At 45.3% G+C, this 17,293-nt stretch overlaps 1 protein-coding gene across 2 annotated transcripts in view; it reads left to right on the top strand.

The window, feature by feature from the left end:
* Positions 1 to 15,607, top strand: part of cops6 (COP9 signalosome subunit 6) — a 48,523-nt gene extending 32,916 nt beyond the window's left edge. For both annotated transcript variants that reach the window (XM_063073199.1, XM_063073200.1), the window contains 5 exons: positions 894 to 941; positions 4,979 to 5,093; positions 6,196 to 6,288; positions 12,721 to 12,821; positions 15,129 to 15,607. In XM_063073199.1, the coding sequence (XP_062929269.1) occupies positions 894 to 941; positions 4,979 to 5,093; positions 6,196 to 6,288; positions 12,721 to 12,821; positions 15,129 to 15,269 (498 nt within the window). In that variant the 3' untranslated portion in view covers positions 15,270 to 15,607. The remainder of the gene's footprint in view (positions 1 to 893; positions 942 to 4,978; positions 5,094 to 6,195; positions 6,289 to 12,720; positions 12,822 to 15,128) is intronic.
* Positions 15,608 to 17,293: the final 1,686 nt, after the last annotated feature.

Raw genomic sequence — 17,293 nt, 5'->3', positions numbered from 1 at the left:
GACCAGTGCATGTGTATTTGGAATGTGGGAATAAACCAGAGCACCTGGTGGCTGGAAACGTCAGGGACACTCAAAGAATGTGTGGACTTCATGCAGACAGTCTTGGCAGTCAGAGCTGGGAGGGAGAGATTTGATGTGTTGCACCTCTGTTTCTGGTTTGAAACCCAATAGCAAACGTGATGGTAAATGGGCTGAACAATTCATAGTTGATGCATGGTTTTTAATATATTACCAAATGAGGTATATTGCAGCAAAGCAAGAATTACATCTATATAGAGATGGCATAATAACCCTGTTTCAGTTTTGTATTTCAAAACATTTTACAACCATTTTACAATTCATAATTGTTTTTGAAATAGAGACAAATCCAACAACCTGAGTGTGCAGAGGATCTTCCACGAGCATTCTCTTCATAGTTCTGTGTGTGTTCAAATTGTGTAAGGCACCAACATTCTTGTCCTGTCACGCAGACATACCAGACAGCCACTGACTTGGGTTTGCACTGCCTACACCCAAGGAAGGTCGTCAGCCCAGCACCCCAGCAAAGAGTGGGATGAGATACATCAGCAGTGATTAGATGGGGATATATTTCTTTAAAAAACTTGAAGCTCATGGAAGGATTGGAAAGGAATGAAGTGAAGGGGGTTTTGGAAAACAAAATTAAAAGTAGTGAATGTTTGATTCCAGTGAACCCAGCAGGAAGCTACATTTGATATTACAGCAGTTTAATTGCAGGAAGTATAAAACACACCAGATTGAAAATTGGAAACGTGTCTGTTATAAGGGGGCCACAGTTTGATCTTGCCCTGTAACACTTAATTGGGAAATATTTGGCTGCAGAAGAAAGACTAATAACAAATTTCTGACATCTGACATTTTGTCTTATCTTACAGCTTCCAGTTAGTGTTTATGAGTCGGTCATCGATATCATCGCTGGAGAGGTATGTAAGTTAACTGGCTTCAGTTTTCATTCTGTGTTTCTGGATGCTGTGACGTGGCCGGTCTGGTCTGTCTGATTCTGTCACCCGGTGTAAAGTCTCCTCCTGGTAGTGCATTTCCGTGCTCCACACTACAAGATACCTCCGTGGGGTGCTGTTGTCGACTTTATGCAATCAGCATAAAATCAGTGATTTGATGTTGCGATTACTTTTACACTGGAGACCTAAAAGACGACAAACGCTGGAATCTGGAGCAAAAAGACACTGCTGGAGGAACTCAGCAGGTCAGGCAGCATCTGTGGAAGGGAAATGGACAGTCAACATTCCAGATTGGGATCCGTGCAGAGTGTGTCTTGATCCAAAATGATGACTATCCATTTCCCTTCCCTACAGATGCTGCCTGACCCACTGAGTTCCTCAAGTGTTATGCTGGTGACATTCCAGGGTTGAGCAGTGGATTAGTATGCACAAGTGCTGGGAAACACCTCAGCAGAGTGAAAGGCATGGCCGTGATCCCTCCAGATATTGGGAGGAGTGGGAAATGGTTGATTTTTACATAAAGAGGAAGCTTAGTCATTGGTGAAGCTTTTCCCTTTAGTGGAGAGAAGGGAACTGGTGAATGGGCTCAGCCCCCACCCCAGCCAGACTGAGCAGAGGACTGCTCACGGGGTCTCCCTGAGCCAGGGACCATCTGTCTGAAAAACCCGGACGTTGCCCTGATTGGGGGCAACACAGATTGTCTGTTGGCACACAGGTGCCAAGATTCTGAGCCGCTCTGGAGCCTTGTAATGCAGCAGACCTGTTAACTCATACTGTGCAGTCAGAGATGTGGAGAGTTGCCAATCAGTGCAGACCTTTGTCTTCTTACTGGGAAAAAAAGCAGTTAAATACTCCTCCACCTTCCACTGGTGGGTTAGACATTTGCACCCAATTATTTTGAATTCTGTAAAATACTTAATAAGTTTTCAAAGTGAGAGTTCAGTCTCTGCTTTAGACATCTGAAAATAGGAAACACAAGCCACCAAGACTGTTGCATATTTTTAGGTCAGGAGCAACCACTTCATCACTGATTAGCCATCCCAAGCTTTTATGCAGTACAGTTCGATTCCCATCTGCCTGTGTGTTTGCTTTGATTCCCCTAAGGTACCTATTTCACCCCTTCCCTGTCGTGTGCTATAGACCTTTGTATAATAATGAAATCTACACCTAACCATCCATTCTATCATTGATATGATATGAAGAGAAGAGCTCCAGTATGTTGAGGCAGCCTCTACTCATTCGGTGTTTATTGCAGAAGAGGGCTTTTTAGCCTTGAGCCTAAACCACTTATTTGCAGATGGAAAGTGAACAACTCTCCATCACCCTCCCCTTTCCCCATATCCACTGTTTCTCCATTGCTCTGCACTAGTGTAACTGCCACACTCCTCCCTGTAGGACTATGTACAAACCCCATTTCCAGAAAAGTTGGGGTATTTTCCAAAATGCAATAAAAACAAAAATCTGTGATATGTTAATTCACGTGAACCTTTATTTAACTGACAAAGGTACAAAGAAAAGATTTTCAATAGTTTTACTGACCAACTTAATTGTATTTTGTAAATATACACAAATTTAGAATTTGATGGCTGCAACACACTCAACCAAAGTTGGGACAGAGTTAAAATAAGATTGAAAAGTGCACAGAATATTCAAATAACACTGGTTTGGAAGATTCCACATTAAGCAGGCTAATTGGTAGCAGGTGAGGTATCACGACTGGGTATAAAAGTAGCGTCCATCAAAGGCTCAGTCTTTGCAAGCAAGGATGGGTCGTGGCTCACCCCTTTGAGCCAAAATTCGTGAGAGAATTGTTAGTCAGTTCAAAAGGAACATTTCTCAACGCAAGATTGCAGAGAATTTAGGTCTTTCAACATCTACAGTACATAATATTGTGAAAAGATTCAGAGAATTCAGAGACATCTCAGTGCGTAAAGGTTAAGGTCGGAAACCACTGTTGAATGCGCGTGATCTTCGAGCCCTCAGGTGGCACTGCCTAAGAAACCGTCATGCTACTGTCACAATTATAGCCACCTGGGCTCGGGAGTACTTCGGAAAACCATTGCCACTCAACACAGTCCGTCGCTGCATCCAGAAATGCAACTTGAAACTATATTACGCAAGGAGGAAGCCATACATCAACTCTATGCAGAAATGCCGGCGAGTTCTCTGGGCCCGAGCTCATCTCGGATGGACCGAAAGACTGTGGAACCGTGTGCTGTGGTCAGATGAGTCCACATTTCAGCTAGTTTTCGGAAAAAACGGGCGTCACGTTGTCCGTGCCAAAGATGAAAACAACCATCCAGATTGTTATCAGCGAAAGGTGCAAAAGCCAGCATCTGTGATGGTATGAGGGTGCATCAGTGCCCACGGCATGGGTGAGTCGCATGTATGTGAAGGTACCATTGACTCTGAGGCGTATATTAGGATTTTAGAGAGACATATGTTGCCATCAAGGCGACATCTCTTCCCGGGACGTCCATGCTCATTTCAGCAGGACAATGCCAGACCACATCCTGCACGGGTTACAACAGTGTGGTTTTGTAGACACAGAGTGCGTGTTCTTGACTGGCCTGCTGCCAGTCCAGATCTATCTCCTATTGAAAATGTATGGCGCATCATGAAGAGGAGAATCAGACAACGGAGACCACGGACTATTGAGCAGCTGAAGTCTTATATCAAGCCAGAATGGACAAAATTTCCAATTGCAAATCTACAATTAGTATCCTCAGTTCCAAAACAATTAAAAAGTGTTATTAAAAGGAAAGGTGATGTAACACAATGGTAAACATGCCTCTGTCCCAACTTTTGTTGAGTGTGTTGCAGCCATCAAATTCTAAATTTGTGTATGTTTACAAAATACAATTAAGTTGGTCAGTAAAACTATTGAAAATCTTTTCTTTGTACTTTTCTCAGTTAAATAAAGGTTCACGTGAATTAAAGTATCACAGATTTTTGTTTTTATTGCATTTTGGAAAATATCCCAACTTTTCTGGAAATGGGGTTTGTATATCCAAAGCTAATATCTTCCCATAGTCCTGGACAATCTCATCTAGTCCCATTGTCAGTGTATCATCTGCAACCTCAGTACCCCTCCACCTGTGTGTGGAGAGCTAAAGCAGTATTTGCCTGCTGGTGGACGGGGTTTGTGTGTTTGACCTGCACCCAGAATCTGGCTTACACCAAGGACACAGTCATCATGTTAGTTATGGCTCACAAGAAGAAAACTCCTCGTACAGCAATGGTGGACATCTTAAACAACTCTGTTGATTCAGGCCTGTTACAGTGGGGTGCACTTCAAGTGGCAACTCAAAGGTACTCTACTGATTCAAACATCCTCCACCAACTTATAGTATTTGTGATAAATAGGTACATGTGGATTTTATGATTTCATAATAATTCACCGCTCATCTGCTTTTTTGTACAGTATTTAATGCTTGTTTTATCTAAAGCCCTTTAAACCATGTCCACTACTGACCTGTTTCCCCAACATCCCTATCCAGTCTGTATGCCACGTACATTGACAATGTTATTGGAACTGGTTTATTTTTGTCACATGTACTGGGACTTGTTTTGCATAATGTTCATACAGATCAGACCATTACACAGATCATTGTTCAGGTTGAACAAGGTAAAAGCAATAACAATGCAGAATAAAGTATAACAGCTGCAAAGAAAATGCAGTGCAGGTAAACAATAAGGTGCAAAATCATAAGATAGATTGTAGGTCAAGAGTTCATCTTACCATAGCAGGGCAATATTTGATAGTCTTACAACAGTGGGATAATGTACAACATTATATTACTAACATTTCCAGTTTTATTCCTTTCTATGGGGAAAGAGACCAGACTCCTCCCCGTCCACGCTGCCGACTGTTCCCCGTGCTCACTGCCCTCTCTTTCACCCTGCCGATTCCCCCCTCCCCCTGGGTGATGGCGTGACCGGGCTCCCTCTGGCTACACTGCCAACGATTCCCTGTACTCACCGCTCTCTCTGTTCACCAGGCCACGGTGCTGTTTGCAGAGCTGACTTACACGCTAGCCACCGAGGAAGCCGAACGCATCGGGGTGGATCACGTAGCACGAATGACAGCAACCGGCACAGGGGAGAGCTCCACAGGCAAGGACCAGCCCGCATTTCCAACAGGCGTTGAGGGCAGTCCTCGGGGGTTGGGATGAAGGGCTTCAGATCCCTGTAGTGTTTGGTGGGGGGGGGGAATGGAGTGGGAGGTGTTTCTAGGGTGGGTGGTTTGTTTGGGGGAGTCTCCTGGGAGCTGGGGGTGCGGGGTGTAATCTCCAGGATGGAGAGGGTGACACCTGTTGGATGGAAGTGGATCGAGGGGGTGATAAAGCAGTGGATGCCCCAAGTTATGTGAGTAGGATATAGGATGGTGAGTTCCCGGGGGATGCAGGTGAGATGGAGGGTGAGGAGTCCACAGGGAACAGGGGTGGATGGAGTGGGGGGACCTGTGATGAGTGGGGATGTAGGTTTGGGAGTCCCCAGGGTGAGGGGAGATGGAGGGGGGGTGGTTTCTGGGATGGCTGGATGATGAAGCGGGGAGAGGGATGATCTCCGGGATGGGTGGTGAAAGGAAGGTGTCTTGTGTGAGGGGAGGTAGGGTGGGTGAGGTGGTTTGAGGATAGTGCCTGTGAGTATGAGTGACAGTTCAGTGGGGCGGGGGCGCTGCTATCGAACTCCTGTTTGTAAAACGTTTGGCTACAAGGACACTGATCCCCTCACCTTGACCTTTGCCCTCGCCCCATCAAATTCACCCCTCATTCACTGATAGCTCATTTCTCACCCCCTAGCTAAATCTGCGGAACTCCCTTCATGGTGAGTGAAGGAATTGTCTCCCCGCTGAAGACACAGACCCCCACCGTGGGGAGGGAGCAGAGATAGTGTAACACCTCTAGCCCTGTCCCATCTGTCTGGCTCCCCACCTTCCTCAGACCTTTCCTCGGCAGATGAATCCCAGGTTCTGGGCGTTCCTAGGAATATCTTTGTCAGTTGTTCTACATTCTGCCCATTGGCCCTGATGCCTTGAGCACTCACTACGTAATTATTGGTTTAATGTTCTTTGTGTCGAATGGAGCTTTTGGGAAGTCAATGTCATCTCCTCCTGGCCCCAGTCCCACATATCATGTAGCATCCACCCTGTGTCTGATTGAGCCCTCCACCTAGACTCTACCTGTCTGAATTCCCTGTCCTCTTCCTGTTACAGTGGCTGAACATCTCATTGCTCAGCACAGTGCCATCAAAATGCTGCATAGTCGAGTCCGTGTCATCCTGGAGTACGTCAAAGCTGTGGAGTCAGGTAGGAGACGGAGCTCCCAACTGCCACTCTCTAGGGACTGAAAACAACAGACAGGGGAACTTTAGAAACTAGTTTCAGTCCTGACCTGCCATGCTATCTGCATGGAGTTCTCATGTCCTCCCGTTGACCACCTATATCCCACGTAAGGGCACTGAGGTTAACTGGTTATTGTCAAAGCCCTTATGTGTCACTGGGGGGCAAGAGTTGAGATCTGTCAGAGACAGACCCTTTAGCCCACATCTTACGTGTTGACCTGTTTCCCATTTACATGAATCCTATTTCCCCACATCAGGTCCTTATCCTCTATGCCTTGCCTATTTAGTGTCTAAATACATATTAAAGGTGGCGATTAGACCTGATTCCACCATCTCCTTTTGTGATATGTTCCAGGTATCTACCAGTATGTGTTTTAAATAAAATCAGATCCTCTTTGAATCTCCTCCTTCTCAGAGTAAACCTATGTTTTTCATATCTCTACCTCGACTACACCATAATTCTACCTCATAATTTTATGCACTTATTATCCTTCGACTTCCTTTAATCCAGTAAACAAACCCAACCTATTCAGTCTGTTCCCACAACTAAGATTCCCCAATCCAGGCAACATCCCAATGACTCTCCTCTGCATTGTCTCCCAACACTCCACCTAGTTTACTGTCATCTGATCCATCTCCTATGTAGCCTTAGACAACCTTGCACACTATCCACAACACCAGTATTTATGTCATCTGCAGACTTACTAATCATGCATCCTGCGTTCATATCCAAATCATTTATGTATCATAAACAGCAGAGTCCCAACGTAATCCAATCTGCCAAACCGATGTAGCAACATGCACCATTAGTCTCAGACTTCCAATCTGGAGAAGCCGTATCTGGCACCGGAGTATATCGACTCCTTACTTCTATTACTTCTCATTACTCATTACTTCTATTATAATCATTCTATGGTTTTAAATCTAATTTCTCTGTCCCTAGTAATACACTTTATTTTGCATTGTTATTGTTTTACCTTATCCTAGCTCAATGCACTGTGGAATGATTTGATCTGTATAAACGGTATGCAAGACAATCCTTTCACTGTATCTTGGTAAATGTGACAATAATAAACCAGTACCAATACACCCTGCCTTGAATCGCCAACATCCTTGCCGTTTGGATCCATTTAGGCAGCTCGCCTTGGATCCCATCTTCTGCACCAGCTTACCATGCCTTGGTTCAGTCCCTTCCCATCTATATCTGCGACACTTTTCATGCTATCAATCTCCTCACAACTTTCAGTTCCCTGGCCCTGACCACCTCATTTTCACCATGGATGTCCAATCTCTATACACTCTATTCTCCATAAAGAAGGTCTTAAAGCTCTCCATTTCTTTCACCAACCAGTTCCCCTCCTCCACCACCCTCCTCTGTCTGGTAGAACTGGTCCTCGTCCTCCACAATTTTTCCCTTCAGCTCCTGCCACTTTCTCCAGACTCAAGGCACCCACATGGGTCCCAGGCATGCCTGCCTTTTCGTTGGCTACATAGAACAGTCCATGTTTTTCCAGGTAATTCTCCCCAACTCTTCTTCCACTACATTGACGACTACAATGGTGCTGCTTCATGCACCAAAACTGAGCTCGTCGATTTTATCAACATTGCCTCCAAACTCTACCCTGCCCTTCAATTCACTTGGTCCATTTCTAACACCGCCCCCCCCCCAACCCCCCTGATCTGTCTCCATCTCTAAAGACAAACTGTCGACCAACTTCTTTTATAAACCTACAAATGCCCCTGGTTATCTTGACTATACCTCTTTTCCACCCTGTCTCCTGTAAAAATGCTGTTCACTTTTCTCAGTTCCTCTGTTTCCACTGCATCTGTTCCCAGAATGTGGCTTTCCTTTCCAGGACATCAAGAAGTCTTCCTCCTTCAAAGAACGGGTTTCCCTTCCTTCACCATTGATGCATCATCCACATCTCCTCCATTTCTTGAACATCCGTGTTCATCCCATCTTCCCACTGTCTCAACAGTGATGGAGTTCCTCTTGTCCTTCCTTACCACCCCATGAGTCTCCACATCAAACACATCATTCTCCACAACTCCAAAGGGATCCCATCACCAAACATACCTTTACTCCTTTGCTTTCTGCAGGAATCATTCCCTCCGTGATTTCCTTGTCCATTCATCCTGCCCCACTAATCTCCCTTCTGGCACTTATCCCTGCATGTGGCCAAAGTGCTACACCTACCCATTCACCTCCATTCAGGGCTCCAAACAGTCCTTCTAGCTGAGGCAACACTTCACCTGCGAATCTGTCGGGGTTGTCTGCTGTATCCAGTGCACCCAATGCGGCCTCCTCTACATTGGTGAGATCTATTGTAAACTGGGGGACCGCTTCATCAAGCTTCATCTGCCAAAAGCAGAACTTCTTGGTGGCCAAACATTTTAATTCCATTTCCTGTTATATTCCATCTGGGTAGCCTCCAATCTGATGGCATAAATATCGATTTCTCCTTCCAGCAAAAGAAAATTCTCTCCCCATCTCCTCTTCTTGTATTCCCCACTCTGTCTCCTTAACTCTTCCCACCTGTCTATCACCTCCCCATTGGTCCCATCCCCCTTCCCTTTCTCCTCTCCCATCAGATTCCTTCCTCTCTGGCCCTTTATTTTTCCTACTCTCCTGGCTTCACCTATCACCTTCTAGCTATCCTCCTTCCCCACACCCAACCTATTTATTCTGTCCCCTTCCCCCTTTCTTTCCAGTCCTGAAGAAGGGTCTCGACCTGAAACATTGGCTGTTTGTTTATTTCCATAAATGCTGCCTGACCTGAATTCTTCCAGCATTTTATGTGTGTTCCTATTAAATTAGTGGGACAGCTTTTCTCCCACAGAGCCATGCTGAGTATCCCTGGTCAGCTCCTGCCTTTTCAGGTATATATATATATATATATATATATATATATCCTACCCCTTAGGATTTTCTCTAATAATTTCCCTATCGCTGATGTAAAGCTGACTGCCTTTTGCTGTCTGGTGTATCTGCTGCTTTTCTTAAATAAAGGAACAAGGTCAGCTATCCAGATTTCTGATACCTCACCTATGGCTAATGAAGCAGAAATCTCTATCAGGACCCAGCGATTTCCTCCCACAGCATTCTGGGATCAATCTCGTGCAGACCCAGGGATTTATCCTTCCTTAAGCATTCTGACATTGAATGCTTTCTTAATGCTGGCACGCTCCAAACAATCAAAATCCTTCTCCATCAACTCTTTCTCTTCTACTTCCTTCTCTTAATGAATGCAGCAAGATGTATTTATTTAAGACCTCACCCATGTCCCCAGCAACATGCCCAGATTTCCCCCTTTTGGGCTCTTTCCTATTGATTCTCTTGCTCCTGCTGTACTTGTAGAATGCCAGGGTTAATCTTGCCTTGGTATTCACCAAGGCGAAGCACATGGAGAACAGTGATATTCTTCATGTTCTCCGTGTGAATAGTGAAGGGAATACTAATATTCTAGGGCATGTTGATATCAAAAAAGAGACAGTATTGGGCTGTTCTAGGTCACTAAGGTGGATAGTCCTACCAATGTAGGATTTTGAGAATAAAACATGTCGCAGCTCTTTACTTCCCTTACAACCAAAACAAAAGCAGTCGCCTTACACTGACAAAAGAAAATCTGCAGATGCTGGAAATCAAAGTAACACACACAAGGTGCTTGAGGAACTCAGCAGACAAGGCAGCATCTATGGAAAAGAGTAAACAGTCGGTGTTTCATGCCAGGACCTCTCTTCAGGCCTTACATAGACGTCATTACATCAGACACAGTCTCTTAAGGTGAACACTACAACTGGTGTTTGTGAATTTTGTAGAACAGTTTCTGTTAAGAACAATATGTGTCATCTGTCACCCATTACATTGCCATACACAGAATTCACCAAAAATGACACTGAGAGTCTGTCCGGAGCTCGTAGACGCCACCCAGTTCGGCTGCTCTGTTCCTTGGTTGGAGTAACAGCAGGCTCGTCTGGGGGTGTGCTGACTCACACGGGGTCAGCCTCTCATACCGGCTGCCATGCCGGCATTGTCAACTCCGATGTGTATGGCATCAGTGGTGGGCCATGAGAGGCAATCAACCACAACATTATTTTTCCCATCCATGTGTGCTGTATGTCAGTTGTGAAGTCCAAAATGTAGGCCAGGTGGCATTGCTGCCATGCAGACCAAGGATCTGATGCTTTGGCCATTGCGTGCACGGGGGGCCAAATGGAATTTACATCAGGTTAATGGGAGAGGAGATCGCTGGGGCTTTGATAAAGATCTGTATACCCTATAGTACTGGCGAGGTTCCAGAGGACTGGATAATACCCAATAGTTCCGCTGTTTAAGGAGAGCACTAGAGACAAAGCAGGAAATTTTACATCTTTGTTTGGGAAATTATTGAAGACCCTTGGGAATAGGATCTAATTGTATTTGGGAAAGCGTGAACTTACTAGAGACAGTCAGCATGGTCATGTCTCATAAACAATTTTTTTTTGAGGTGACGAAGGTGATTGATAAAGATAGGGCAGTGGATGTTGTCTACGTGCATCGTAGTAAAGCTTCCAACAAGGTCTCTCATGCAGACGAACCCAGAGATTAGGGTGCATGGGATCTATGGAGACTTGATAGCAACAAATAAGATGCTGGAGAAACCCTTGCCTCTCTCAATAACCTGATGTAGATCCCATCTGGTCTTGTGAACTTATCCAGCTCAGTGATATAGAAGAACCCCAATACTGCCTCCTTTTTGATATCAATGTGCCCTAGGATATTAGTATTTCTTCACTATTCACAGAGAAGGACATGGGTTAATGGCATATGTGAAGGGCAATGGACATCATCATTTTGGGTCAAGACCTTTCATTTGAAACTTGGTGGATTGGGTTCAACATTGATCTTATCATCGTAGACTGAAGTTAGTGGTGGGGGTCATTATTTTGACTGAAGGTGACCAGTGATGTTCCACAAGGACCAGTACTGAGACCTACAGCTGTTCTCCCTGCCCCTTCAGAATATTTGATATCTGCTCCAAAACATCCCTGATACTGGCACCAAGGAGACAACACACAATTCTTCAGTTTTGCTGCTCTTTGCCACAAAAAGTCTGTGTGTTCCCCTTCCCAACTACAGCTCGTCTAGACTTTTCCCTCCTGTCCCCATCAGACCAAACCCTGATGGCAGACAGGTTGCTGCTGCTTTCCTCTGAGGCTCTTTCCACCCATCCCCCCCAACAGTATCAAATCTATATGCCCATTTGAGAAGGGTATAGGGTTGTTTTTTGTGTTGGCTTATGATTGTCACATGTACCAAGATACAGTGAAAAGCTTGTCTTGTACATACAGGATCCTGATATTTTTGAGGCATAAAACTTGTTGCTTCCAAATCACTTTATTAAGTGTTGATAGAACAAAGGAAAGTTGAACAGGCCGTGACAGAGGTGTACTAAGTGAAGAGGAAGCTAAGATCAAAATGCTAGCACAGAACGGATATTTTTATACCACAAAGATAAGGAAAATTCCATTCTAATATATAGATAAGAATTAACCAATTAGCTATTGTTCAAATACTGCAGTACCAAGTTAATCAATTAGAAAACACTTATTCAAATAATGCAGAGCAAAGAAGCTCCCGGAGCTTTCCAGGATTATACTTTGTATTGAGGCATATTAAACTTTTATATGCAAATAAGAGCCACCTAAAATATAAGCAGATAATTAATTGTTAAATTGCAAAAAAAAATAACAATTAAGCAGTCTAATCTAAGAATTAAACAGTCAGATCCAACAAGTATTTGTTCATGAAATGACCACAGGAGTCCTGCACTACCTACCTACCTTAACTGCCCTTTTCAGTGGTCGCCCGTTTCCTTACACCTGCAGGATGATCAACTTGCTGTATGACCTACCACACACTCTGCATCCCAGATAGTGATAGAGAAGTACAGCACAGAATGTTCTGAAAAGTCACTCACAGATGCAGTTTCTCCAACAGTTAGTATTTTGCTCTAGATTCCAACATCTGCATTTTCTTGCTAAAGCCTCATTTGATTCCCATTCTCTCTCCTCACCAAAACCCAGACTTTGAACTTATCAGCAACTCTTCAGCCTTGTGGCCCCTCTCAGAATGGCCGCCCCTGACTCTACCCAGCGCTCCATTTATACTTCCCCCTTGACAGCTCACAGCTGCAGCCACACTCGTCGCCTCTGGCACTTCCCTTGGTGTGGGTGGAAATGTGTGAGGGAGTATCAAACAGGGAAATATGGACCATAAACTCTCCATGGGCTTAAAACGTGCTTGTGGCTTTGGGTTAGTAGTTAGCCCAGGACGGGTATAGAGACATGTGTGCAGGCTACAGCCTCGGATGGTTGGCTGTTTGTTTGTCAGTGACTCTTTCCATGTTGTTGACAGGTGAAGTGCCATTTAACCATGAAATTCTGCGAGAGGCCTATGCTTTGTGTCACCGGCTGCCAGTCCTCAGCACGGACAAATTCAAGACAGACTTCTATGATGTAAGTCAAAGTTGGTTGTTCAGCTCACTGCCCGGGGAACCTGACTGCTTCATGTCTCAACCATTTGCAGCTCCACTTCACAAAGTGACACTCACAATTTTACCCACGACACTGGAGAATTTCCTGGGAGGCTGGAAGGCGGGGAACTCCTAGCTGCTGTCAGTTGCTCACCCAAAGTTTTAGGCTATACAGAAATGGTAAACTAATGACTCCTCCAGTTTGCTCTGTTGTGATCCCAGCTACTTTCCTGCCTGTTTTTTGTAATCCTTAACTCCCCAACTGTCCAGATTTATAGAGTCAGAATTATACAGCTCAGAAACAGGCCTTTCAGCCCAACTCATTCATACCAACCAAGATGCATTCCTGAGCTCGTCCTGTTTGGCTGCATTTGAACCACATCCCTCTGAACATCCTTCCCATCAACCTGTCCAAATGTCTTTTATATGTTATGACTGTTACCCCTCCTACCATTTCCTGTGGCTGCCTGCTCTACATTCCCACCACACTCTGAGAGGTGGGGGGGGAGGGGTGGTGGTAACAGAGGAATCTCAGGTCCACCAAATTTTTCCCCTTAAACCTCTGGTCTGATCCACCCGAGGAAATAAACTGACCATCTTATCCATGCCTGTCATGATCCAGCCGACCCAGTCACTCCTCCTAACTCAGCCCTCCAGTCTTGGCAACATTCTTGTGAATTTTTTCTGGACCCTCTCTACATCCTAACTATATCCTTCGCTATATGACAACCAGAACTGTACACAATACTCCAGGTGGGGTCTCACCAATATCTTGCGTAGCTGTAATATGACATCCCAGCTCCTGTATTCAAGGCCCCAACTGATGAAGGCCAGCATGCCAAATGCTGCCTTCACCCTGTCTACCTGTGTTGACACTCCCAGGAAACTATGTAGATGCAAGACAGAGATCTAACAGCATAACACTCACAGAATCCTTCCACTCACTTTCTAAATCCTGATTTGGTTTAACATCCCAAAATGCATTCTTCATATTTGCTCGAATTAATCCCACCAGCTATTCCTTAACCCGTTATCCCAGTGATCTAGATCCTGTTGTAACCAGAGACAAGCATCTTCAATGTACATCACACCACCTATTTTGGTGTCATCAGCAAACTTACTGATGCTGCCACCAGCATTCTCAGGAGCCTCTATAACATTGCTGATTCCAGTGTTGAATCATTTCATCCCAAGGAAAACCATCCATGGCCCTGTGATTTCCAAACACTCCCTCCCTCTATCCTCTGTGCCTGCTGACACTCCAAAGCCCTGCTGTCATTACATCAGCCCTGCTGCTCTGTGACTTGCAGTTCCCCAGTTCAAAAGGATTAAATACTTGTTTTCAAATATTTCCTTTGTACCTAGCATCCTCTTCTCTGCCTATTTTTACCTTGTGTCAAATGTTTGGTTCTCTACCCTGTGTCTCAGTGGCTAACTGAGTCACTTGTGAAGCTAGCACCAAGTTGTGCTTTTGTTTCGGGAAAGCAATAGTGGTGGCAGGCAGATAGGTATGCACCGTTCCCCAAGTATGCCTCCCTGGTTAACATAGACCATTACAGCATAGTACAGGCCCCTCAGCCCACAATGTTGTGCCAACCTTTTCACCTACTCTAAGATCAACTTAACCCTTCCCTCCTACATAGCCCTCCATTTCTCTATCATCCATGTGCCTAGTGTTTCTTAAGTGCCCCTATTGTATCTCCTCTACCACCAAGCCTGACAGCACATTCCATACCCCCACCATACTATGTATATTAAAAAAAAAACAACTGATATTCCCCTCCCCCCATACTTCCCTCCAGTCACCTTGTTCCATCCTGGAAAAAAGTCTCTGGCTATCTACTCAATCTATGCCTCTATCTTGTACACCTCTATCAAGTCACCTCTCGTCCTCCTTTGCTCCAGAGAGAAAAGCACTAGCTTGCTCAGCCTACCGTCATAAGACATGCCCCCTAATCTGGGGAGCATCCAGATAAAAATTTGCATCCTCTCTAAAGCTTCCACGTCCTTCCTATAATGAGGTGACCACAATATTCCAAATGTGGACTAACCAGGGTTTTATAGAGCTTTAACATTGCCTTGTAGTTCTTGAACTGAATCCCCCAACTAATGAAGGCTAACGCACCATACGCCTTCTTAATAACCTATCAACTTATGCTGCAACTTTAAGGGGTTTATGGACGTGGACCTCAAGATCCCTCCATTCCTTCACATTGCTATGATTCCTGCCAATAACCTATTCTGCCTTCAAATTCACCCTTACAAGGTTAACATTTGCTTTCTCCCTCAGCAATGTAATGACGTGGGATTGATGGCTTACCTGGGTACCATTACCAAAACCTGCAACACCATGAACCAGTTTGTGAACAAGTTCAACATCCTGTACGACCGCCAGGGCATTGGCCGCCGAATGCGAGGTCTCTTCTTTTGATTTGCTGAGCAGGGCTGGACCCCCAGAACTGTTGTTGGGATTGTTTGACAGCTGAACATGACTGTACCCAGTGGAGATTCTCCGCCGTGTCTCCAAGCCCCTCCTGTATTCCCGCCCCTTCCGGGATGTTAGAGTCGGGATTGTGCTCCTGACTGCCTGATGTTATTTGCCAGGTTTCGCCCTCTCTGGGTTTACTGCTTTCCTGTCAGTGGTTAGTGAAACCTGACATTGTGTTTGTACTGTGAGCCTGTGTGTCTGATGTTACCCCTGGAAAGCAGGATTGCAGACAAGTGTGACAGAGCCAGGCCCCATGCAGGAGAAATAAAGTTTCAACAAGTTGTATGTATCTGCTCTGGATGTGTTGACAATCCCTTCAGCTCAGACCAGTTTCACCTGAAACTACCGCCCCCCCCCCCCCCGAGGGAGCTCAACGCCTGGGTCAGCGTCTGTGGATGGGAAGGGGGTGGAATGACGCCTCGAACTGCCGAGTGTCCAGCCCATCTGTGTTGCTCGGCGTGCTGAGTTCCTTTAGCAGACCGATTGTCGCTCCAGATTCTAGCATCTGCAGTCCCTTTTCTCTCCACATAAGATCAAAGCCGTTAGTGTCCCTGTGCCCACACTGCTTGACCCCGTGTCCTGCCGAAGGGTTTCGGTCCGTTTTCCTAGACGCTGCCTGGCCTGCTGAGTTCCTCCAGCATCTTGTGTGTTGCTCTGATTTCCAGTATCTGCAGATTTTCTCGTGTTTGACCCAATGTTTGATGTGTACAAGGATGAACCAGACATCCCAGGATAGTTGTAAAGTTAGTCATGGACGAGACTGGAACATTTGACAAGAACGAGATTTTAAAACCCGCGCAAGATGCTGCAGGAACTCTGAGGCCAGGCTGAAGATGCTCCAGGGTTTTTTTTCTCTGTGTTTAAAATTTTCCAGCATCTGCAGTCTGCAGCATTTAAAACGTGTTAAACGTGGTCAGTGAGTGATGTTTGGGAAGAGATGTCAGTTAGGAGACGCGGCGACATTCTGGGACCCCTCAGAACGGGGAGCTGGTGTTGGTGTGGGCTTCTTCACTACTTTCAAACTCCCCCCTTCAAAAGTGTTCCATTGTTTTTGAAGTGTTTGGTACCGGGTATATAGAGGATTTTTTAAAAAGGTTCCCAAGTTTCACAACTGTCCCTTCTCCCCAGGGTATCTGGCAGCACCTTCTGTCCTACCACCTTACTGGGCAGGAGGCACCACCGGGAAGGACTCAGTCCCAAGCAGACAGGCAGTGCTAATGTGCAGCAGAATTATTATTGATTTCAACAAAAGTCAGGTACAGATACAGCAACGACAGGCAGCAGCGAAGCGGGCTGCTTCTACCATCGAGTAAACAGCATTCTGACTCGGGCATCTGTCAGAAGACCTGATCTGGGGGCGGTAGAGCAGTTAGTTGTGGTGCAGCAGAGTTGTTGATCAAACTGAACTGAGACAGAATGCTTTGTACTTCCCACGAAGAGAGTAAATCAACTTCTAAACAGCCAGTATTTGCTGTTTATTGTGACATTTTAACATCAGGGGAATATAAAACTAACCGAACTCTAGGAATAAAGAGTGTTTTCTGATTGGCTGCTGGTGACTATTGGTGTTCCGCAGAGGGTCTGCATCGCAGCCGCTTCTAACGTTTGTCAATTATTTGGATGAGGGAATTGTTTGGCTTTGAGAAAGCAGGCAGCCTGAAGAGGGACTTAGACAGATTGGGAGATGGGCAAAGAGGTGGCCGATGAAATACAGTGTCGGGAAGTGTATGGTCATGCACTTTGGCAGAAGGAGTAAAAGCGTAACTATTTTCTAAACGGGAGACAATTTAAAAATCTGAGGTGCAAAGGGACTTGGGAGTCCTCGTACATGATTCCCTAAAGGTTAACTTGCAGGTTTGATTCGTTGGCAAGGAAGGCAAATGCAGTGTTAGCATTCATTTCGAGAGGATTAAAATATGAAAGCAAGGATTGAATGCTGAAGCACTGGTGCGGCCTCGCTTGTGAGC

This window comes from Mobula hypostoma, chromosome 21, assembly GCF_963921235.1.
Source record: "Mobula hypostoma chromosome 21, sMobHyp1.1, whole genome shotgun sequence".
Lineage (NCBI taxonomy): Eukaryota > Metazoa > Chordata > Chondrichthyes > Myliobatiformes > Myliobatidae > Mobula > Mobula hypostoma.
Note: the sequence above shows the minus strand (reverse complement) of the source record. Positions and strands in the feature narration are given on the sequence as shown.